Source organism: Galeopterus variegatus, unplaced genomic scaffold, assembly GCF_000696425.1.
Source record: "Galeopterus variegatus unplaced genomic scaffold, G_variegatus-3.0.2 Scaffold5947, whole genome shotgun sequence".
NCBI lineage: Eukaryota > Metazoa > Chordata > Mammalia > Dermoptera > Cynocephalidae > Galeopterus > Galeopterus variegatus.
In genome coordinates, this window is record NW_007732058.1 from 88482 (window position 1) to 96863 (window position 8382).

General features: G+C 58.1%; 2 protein-coding genes across 2 annotated transcripts; one reads left to right on the forward strand and one right to left on the reverse strand.

The window, feature by feature from the left end:
• Positions 1–1517: 1517 nt before the first annotated feature.
• Positions 1518–5537, forward strand: WBSCR27 (Williams Beuren syndrome chromosome region 27). The gene is given in 7 exon segments (XM_008590256.1): positions 1518–1551; positions 1832–1958; positions 2617–2745; positions 2965–3100; positions 3421–3513; positions 5245–5365; positions 5367–5537. Coding segments are annotated over 6 exon segments (729 nt in total). The 5' UTR covers positions 1518–1551; positions 1832–1835; the 3' UTR covers positions 5494–5537.
• A 29-nt stretch (positions 5538–5566) lies between these two features.
• On the reverse strand, positions 5567–7113 carry CLDN4 (claudin 4). Its single transcript, XM_008590257.1, has one exon. The coding sequence runs from the start codon at positions 6891–6893 to the stop codon at positions 6228–6230; it is 666 nt and encodes a 221-aa protein (XP_008588479.1). The 5' UTR covers positions 6894–7113; the 3' UTR covers positions 5567–6227.
• Positions 7114–8382: the final 1269 nt, after the last annotated feature.

The following is an 8382-nucleotide window of genomic DNA, read 5'->3' on the forward strand; positions in this document are numbered from 1 at the left end:
TTTCTATGGTCCAGGTCTGGAAATGGAGAATTCCACTCACATTCCATTGGCCAGGAGTCAGCCACATGGCCACACCCACATTCAAGGGAAACAAACCTCCATATCCTTAAAACCAGTGCTTCTTCTTTTTTTTTTTGGCAGCTGGCTGGTACGGGCATCTGAACACTTGACCTTGGTGTCACAAGGCTGCGCTCTAACCAAATCAGCTAACCGGCCAGCCCTACTTCTTAATCTTCATTTTGTACCACCTCTCAGCAACACTGTACAATGTTGGCCATCTCCCATCTTCTCGAAGCACTGGTGTTGGCATCCCTCCTCGTTTCTCTGGGTTCTCTCCAACACTCCTAGCCATTCCTCTTCCTCTACCTGCCCTGAAGTGTTGGGGTCCTCGAGCTGGATCCTGCCTCCTCTCTTCATCTCCCTCTCTTTTCACCCTGCACAATCTCACCTTTACCAGCTGCCTCAATCACCACAATTATACTCTTGACCCTGAACCGTCTCCAGCCTGACCTCTTTTCTGAGCTCAGGACTCTGGCATCAAAGAGTCTTAATGGGTATCTTCCTCCTAGACTTCTTCACCTAGACAGGTCACAGACACCTCAAACTCATATCCAAAAACTGTTAATATCCTCTTTCCCCGAAACCTGCTCCTCCTCTAGGGCTTCCCCTGCTGTGAGTGGCACCACCATCAACCCAAGGGCTCGGGCAGAAAGCTGGGCACCATTCCCAACATCTTCCTTCCCTCAATCATCAAAGCCCTGTGCTTCTTTCTACTCTTAAACGTGTCTGAAACTCATCCACCCCACTCCCCAGTCATGACCTCTACCCGAGTTCACGCTACCATCCCCTCCTGCATGGACAGCGACAGCCTCCCAAACTCTGCCTGCCCAAACCTTCATCACTACATGGTCCTCTAGGCCAGTGCTCCTGAGACTTTAGCTGCCTAGAATCACCTGGACAGTTTGTTAAAACACAGAATTTTGGGGTCCCATCCCCAGCAATCTAATTCTAATTCAGAAGGTCTGGGGCAGAACTGATAATTTGCATTTCTAACGAGCCCCCCTAAGGGACTCTCCTGGAGGAACCCAAGCTGCTGCCGAGGCTGCTGCTGCAAGTGTGTGGTTTGTACTTTGAGTACAATACGGTAGACATCAGCCACGCGTGGCTATTTAAATTATTAAAGAAAAATCGAATTCGAAAGTCAGTTCCACCGTCGCACTAGCCACATTTCAAGTGCTCAGTGGCCACACGTGGCCAGTGGCTACCCTATTGAACAGCGCGGATTATAGAACATTTCCACCATCGCACAAAGTTCTACGGGACAGCGCTGCACAGACCTTGGCGAGCTTCTGAACACGAGTCCTGATCCGAGGAGGAGCTTGGCGTCTTCCCGGGCAGGAGGGGGGCCGAGAGCCTCGAGCTCATTGGCTGGTGGCAGGGGCCGGGCGCCAGCGCTTTCCTTTGATTGGGTGTTTTCCGATCACGAGGGTGGTGGGGCGTGGCCGGGCTCTCCGTACAGACCCCGCCCCGAGTTCCGGCGTGAGGCTGGCGGTGAGTTCTGACCCCTGCGTCCTTAGAGCCCTGCCGCTCTGGATGCCACCTGGTCGGGGGCGAGGGGTGGGGCGGGTCCTGCCGCCCGCCGCGGGGAACACCCCTCCCCACAGCCTGCAGTCCCAGGGTGATGTCCAGTCCGCCCTCCCTGCGCCGTGTCCCCGCCTGTGATGTGGTGGCCTGACAGCCTCCTCTGCTGGGCGGGGGAGCGGTGGGGGGAGGTCGAGGGGGGATGGGAGGTTGAGGAGGGCCTGGGGACAGGGAGGCCGTGTCCCCACAGGAGGATGGCTCAGGAGGAGGTTAGGAGCCTGCTCGAGGTGCGGGCGCGGGTCGGGGCCTCTCATGGCATCGCGGACCTGGCCCGCAAGCTCCACTTCTATGACCGCTGGGCTCCTGACTACGACCAGGTAAACACGTCGGGGTCCTCACCTGTGCCTCCGTCTGATCCTCCAGCCTCAATATTTCTACCTGTAAGGCGGGAGTACTTAGCTTTGCCTCCTAGGGTGTCTGTGAAAATGAAGTCCTGCCCCTTCAGGGACCAGCCTCTCCTCTCCCCACCCACTGCAGCCTCTGGCAGCAGCCAAGACCTCCCCACCCTGGGACTGCAGCCCAGATGGAGGGGCTGCCTGGAGGAGGTGCCATGGAGAGGTCACTGTGGACTAAGCAGAGAGAGCTGCCTTGACCATCAGAGAAAGCCCCTGGGAGGCTGAGGCAAGACACAGACACAGACACACACACACACACACAGACACATGCAGACGCAGACGCACACACACGCACATCAGAGAAAGCCCCTGGGAGGCTGAGGCAAGACACAGACACAGACACACACACACACACAGACACATGCAGACACAGACGCACACACACGCGCGTGCGTGGCTGGGGGCTAACTCCAGTCCTGGCCCCTTGACAGTGGAAAACACCTCATGCCTGGGTCTCCTTACATTGTAGCCCTAACAGAGCTGGAGCCCCCAACACACACATCACTTAGCCCTGTTGGACTCCTAGACAACCCCACACAGGAGGTTCCCCAAACACTGGGGCACTGGTGTCTATCCCCAGGACGTGGCCGCCCTACAGTACCGTGCCCCCCGCCTTGCAGTGGACTGTCTCACCCAAGCCCTTCCAGGCCCACCCCACACTGCCCTGATCCTGGACGTGGCCTGTGGCACTGGCCTGGTAGCTGCCGAGGTGAGGCTTCCCCCAGATCCCCTACCCTCTCCTCAGTCCCCAACTTGCTCAAATTTCCTACCACCCCTGACCCCAGAACTCCTCCCCGCCTCAGACTCACTGCCCCAAACCCCATAGGCCACGTCCACTGCAGGGCCCATTGCCTTCCCCAAGGTACAGGGACCTGACTGGGAATGGCAGGGTGTGAACCATGACCAAGTCCCCTCGCCCCCACCCCAGCTGCAGGCTCGGGGCTTCCTCCAGCTGCATGGAGTGGATGGGAGCCCAGGGATGCTGGAGCAGGCCCGGGACCGCAGCCTCTACCAGCGCCTCAGCCTCTGCATCCTGGGCCAGGAGCCTCTGCCCAGCCCTGAAGGTACTTCCTCTCCTACCTCTAACCCCCCAAGGCCCCCACCTCACCCACCTTCATGGAGCATCCTTCTGTTGCCAAGCCTCCATCCCCCATGCTGTGCCCTCCATGAGCCCCCTCCCACACTGAGGCCTCTGCTCCGTGATCTGAGCTCAGCCTAGGACTGGACTATACCTACTATATCCTCCATGGGATCTGGGTCCTGTAGACACAGGTGGCAGGCCTTGTCCCTTCCCAAGCCCCATGGGGTACTGTCCTCTATGGTGGTCTGAGAATACACCATAGACAAAGCCTCATACCACATCCCCTCACCACTACCTCCACAGGGACCTTCGATGCAGTGCTGATGGTGGGTGCCCTCAGTGATGGCCAGGTGCCCTGCAGCGCAATACCTGAGCTCCTGCGGGTCACCAAGCCAGGTGAGGAGCAGCCCAGCCAACCCCCGACACAAACCCTCCCCTCTGCACACCACAGACACAGGCCTCAGAATCCCTGAGGCTAAGCGAGCCTAGCCTAGTGCTCCAGCCACCAGCTGCCAGTCCAGGGCTGGGGCTCAGCTGCCATCAACAGACCCAGGCAAACAGGCAGGGCAGACTGGTGGCCAGCTTGCCTCTTACGCATGGGCAACCAGAGCACCTCCACTCCTCTCTGGCCTGTTTCCTCGCCTGCAAGCAGGATGGCGTAACTGCTCTGATCCCTTCTCCATAGTACGGCAGTGAGAATGGAGTGAAATGTCTCTGAGGCCTTTGCTTCAGTCCTAGCACCTAGTAAGGGCTCATTTTGGTTCCCTCATCGTCCAGCTTCCTCACTAACTCATGGTCTGCCCTTAAGTGAGTCTCTTTGTGTTCCCTGGTCTCAGTTTCCTCATCTGTGAAATGGGGCTGTTCAGGTGAGGTGATAGTTGTAAGCCCTTGTAAAAACTGCACATTGTGTGACATGCAGGCAGTTGTGTTTCCTGAGCTCCTACAATGTACATGCCCTGCACCTGCCTCTGTTCTGGGCAGAAGACACAGACTACCCTCCGTGCACCAACCCACTGAGCTGAGAAAGGAGCCAGATAGCACAGGGCCAGAGAATTCAGAGGAAAGAGGCTTCTGAGGGCTAGGACGAGGAACCCGCACAGGACCACAGCCTAAGCAAAGTCACAAGGCAGAAAGACAGGCTGAGCATGAGGATCAGGAGGCCCTGGCTGGCTACAGGACAGGATGGGGAAGTCGGGGAGGTGAAACTGCTTCCTCCCCCGCTCATCCCTGCTGCCAGGCTCAGCAGGGCCATGGCTAAGCCTAGGCAGGTCTGGGAAGGCTTCGGCATCAGGGAGCCCCAGAGGCCGACAGATGCAGGGACATCTGTGGGGTCAGCAGGAGAGGAGGAGGCTGGGCTCAGGAGGACAGGAAATTCCCACTGCATGAACCAGCAAGGACCAGACCTTCCAGCCCAGCCTGTGCCTGCTAGGCCCTATGCCAGCCACAGCCCTGTCTGCATGCCCCCGGGTGGCAGGCTCCCCCCACCCCCAGTAGCACCCAGCTCCTCCTTATCCCTTCCTCCAGGAAGCCTTTCCAGACCAGTCATTGAGTCTTCCCGTCCTCTCCTCCCAAGAGCATGTGAGGATACACTGGGCACACTGTAGGTGCCTGGACCTGAAGGGACAAGGCCATTCATCCATTCCACCAGCATTCTTACTGACTATGCTGGGCATTTTACACACACACACACACACACACACCAACCTTCCTATGAGACAGGATAATCATCCACTCTCTGCCAGCTGGGAAACCGAGGCTCAGAGAGGTGAAGGGACTTGCCCAAGGTCCAGCACCCATGTGCTTCCTTCCTGTGCATCCAGACGTGGTCAAATTCTCCAGCAGAGGGGCTGGATGAGTGGTGAGGAGGCTGCCCCTCAGCCCACGAGACTAAGTCAAGCACTCCCAGTGTCAAGGACACTTGGGCCTTGCGGGGTGCATAGGAGGCTGTTAAGCAGAGAAAACAGAAGGGGATTCCTGGGGGAGGGGACCGTGAGCACCAAAGCGCTGGAGATGGGAAAATGCTGGCCTGAGGACAGAGCTGGAAGGATTAGTAGACTTGAACACATGAGTAGGAAGGGACAACCCTCCTGCCCCTCACCCAGGTCACCCGCCCCTCCAACTCCCCAGGTGGGCTGGTGTGTCTGACCACCAGGACCAACCCGTCCAACCTTCAATACAAGGAAGCACTGGAGGCCACCCTGGACAGGCTGGAGCGGGCCGGGATGTGGGAACGCCTGGTGGCCTGGCCTGTGGACCACTGGGAGCTGGCCACCTCCGAGCTCGAGGTGGTGCCTGGCACCTCTGCCAAGGATGGCTTCATCTCTGGTATCGTCTACTTGTACCAAAAGCAGGAGGCGGCTCAGGTTAAGGGAGTGAGGTCTAGTCCCCAGCCCCCGGCTGGCCTCTGACCCTCCATGTGGCCTCAGCCCCCCCCCCACAACACCAAAGGCACATACAAAACATGCTTTATTTAGTAAAAACTTGTGAGTGTGGGCGGGGCACGGGCAGAAGAGTGCATGGTAAGAGGTGAGGGGCAGGAGTCTATAGCACAGCTGGGACCTGACAACAGGATGGAGGAGCCAGAGGTCAGAAGACTGGGAGGTGGGCAGTTCTTTGATAACGCATCACCTGCTCTTCCAGAGTTGAGAAGAGAGGCTCAGGAGCCCCTTGGGGTTCCATAGCCCTGACCAGGAAGGGGCAGCTGTCCCTGCAAGTCCAGGGAAGCCCAGCCTCCAGCAGCTGTGGGAACTCCTGGGGACAGGCCATCTTGCTATCAGAACAGCAAGCCTTCACACTGGTTCCGCAGCTCCAGGTTGGGTTCCAAGATGGGGATGTCTAGGGACATCCCCTGCCCCTGGAGAAAGATCCAGAAACTCAAAGCACCACCTCTTTGGCTCCATCATCCAAAGGTGAGAAATGCCAACAGCAGAGTCCAGTTGGGAGTCTGGTGCAGTTATCAAATGGATTTTTAAAATACCCCATAGAAATAAAAGAGCAAAAAGAAAAGATAAAAACCAACCCCAAAGCGGTTACACATCACCACCTCTTGATGGCTCCAGCCCAGGGGCGAGGGCTCCATTGCCAGTGGGACCCCCACTCCCTCACTGGCATCACACATAATTCTTGGTTGGGTACTCAGAGGGCCCCCGAGAGGTGGTATGCGGGACAGATACTGAGTAGCGGGCCATGTAATTGCTGGAGCCTCGGGAACCCCCAGAAGGACAGGTGCAGCACAGCAGCCCCCCGCCCAGCAACAAAAGGCCCGAGGCTGCCCAGCCCAGGTAGAGGGAGGCCCCTAGCTCCCGCTTTTGGGCTTCAGCCACCAGGGGGTTGTAGAAGTCCTGGATGATGGCATTGGCAGTCCAGCAGATGGGGATCAGGGTCAGGACTCCTGATATGAGGAAGATGATTCCAGAGGTGAGCACCAGGCGGGCCTTAGAGTCCTTGTCCTCCACACAGGTGGTACACTTGGCTCCAGCAAGGTAGACCAGCAGGCCGAGCAGGGCCACAAGGAGGGTGATGACACAGAGGGCACGTGCAGCCTGCAGGTCCTGGGGCAGGGCCAGCAGAGAGTCGTACACCTTGCACTGCATCTGGCCGGTGCTCTGCACCACGCAGTTCATCCACAGGCCCTCCCAGATGGTCTGCGATGTGACGATGTTGCTGCCGATGAAGGCTGTCACCCGCCACATGGGCAGCGCACAGCTCAGCATGGCGCCCAGCCAGCCCAGCACGGCCAGTGCGATGCCCATCACCTGTAGCCCCATAGAGGCCATCACTCAGTGTCTGCTGGGGTCGGGACCTGGAACACTGTAGGGATCCGGCTCTATGGGCTGTAGGAGTCCAAGCTCTGAGGATGGACTCGACGGCACTTGCAGGGGAAGCCTTTCCCTGGGAGTCAGGAAACAAAGCCAGACGCTGATCCGATCTGGAGAATCAGATACGGGAGCCTAGCAAGTGTGGCCAGACCAGTTCCTTCCTGCCGACAGCTGCCACAGCGCTCTCAGACTACAGGTTGAAGCAGTTATACGGCTCTGGTGGAGGGGCGGGGGCAGAGGGAGGGCTTTCAGTCACTGGGGCCTCCCCGTGACCAGTTTCTCTGGATTCCTGAGCCATGGCCAACACAGGCACTCTCAGGCCCAGCCCTGGGCCCCTGAATCACTCTCCAGTCTCAGAGGAAACTGCCCTCTCCCCTCCCCACAGGCCCATGCTGAGGTCAGCCTGGAGACAGACACTGACTAACAGCCCCTGGATGTTCATGGGGCAGGAGGCAGCCAGGCCCAGCCAGGTTTGGGGCATGAGACCAGTGTCTCCACACCCTGGTGCTCCCTCATTCCAGCCTTGGGTGGATGAAGTCCCGGGAACATGAACAAGAAACTCCTCCCTGTCCTTATCACTTTCATCACCGGCATCACTGCTGCTGTTATTATCGTTATCACCCATGCATTTGGCTTCACCAGCAGTCTTGGCCTTGGCCAGATGAGATTGATGTTGAGGTTGGGGGGATGAGGAGCTGGGACGCCAAGCCTCCTGGGTCCATCACCCTCTCTCCCTCGTCTCTCGCACCCAGCGTCCCTCCCCCCGGCCAGAGGAGGGGCTTCGGAAGTGATGCACTTCTGGCCAAATAGAGACAGAGGCCCATCCCTGTCCAGGGAAGTTTAGGCCAGTGGGCTCTGCTTCTGCCTGGGCTGAGCCTGCCTGACCAAAACTGGGCGGAGGAGGTCACCGAGAGCAAGCCGTGAGTAAGGACCCTGGAGATATCATCAGCCCAGCAAATGGTGTTTACTCTGTAAAGACACACAGAGCCATCCGATAAAGCCAGGACGGGGACGAAGTCCTATGGGCCTTCAAAGAGAAGGGAGAACTCAGGCCAGGGTGGAGGTTGGGCATCAGGGGAGCATGACAGTGACGGGGCACTATATGGCACTACGCTAGGGGGTGCTGTGTTCTCAGGGTATGCCACAGAGGGCACCAAATAACACAAATCACCATGAGCGGGTCTGGCCAGGGTGGAGGTTGGGCATCAGGGGAGCATGACAGTGACGGGGCACTATATGGCACTACTCTAGGGGGTGCTGTGTTCTCAGGGTATGCCACAGAGGGCACCAAATAACACAAATCACCATGAGCGGGTCCGCAGGGAGCTGCGCAAGGCAGCAGGGCAAGGACTAGGTGAGGGTGGACAGTGGGGTGAGGGGACACCAAGGTGCCAAGGTGTGGAAATGCAGCTCTTTCCAGAACAGCAAGGAATCCAGTCTGACCAGA

Excerpts from the sequence above, each read along its gene's own strand:
- CLDN4 (XM_008590257.1), bottom strand. The coding sequence starts at position 6,893 with ATGGCCTCTATGGGGCTACAGGTGATGGGCATCGCACTGGCCGTGCTG.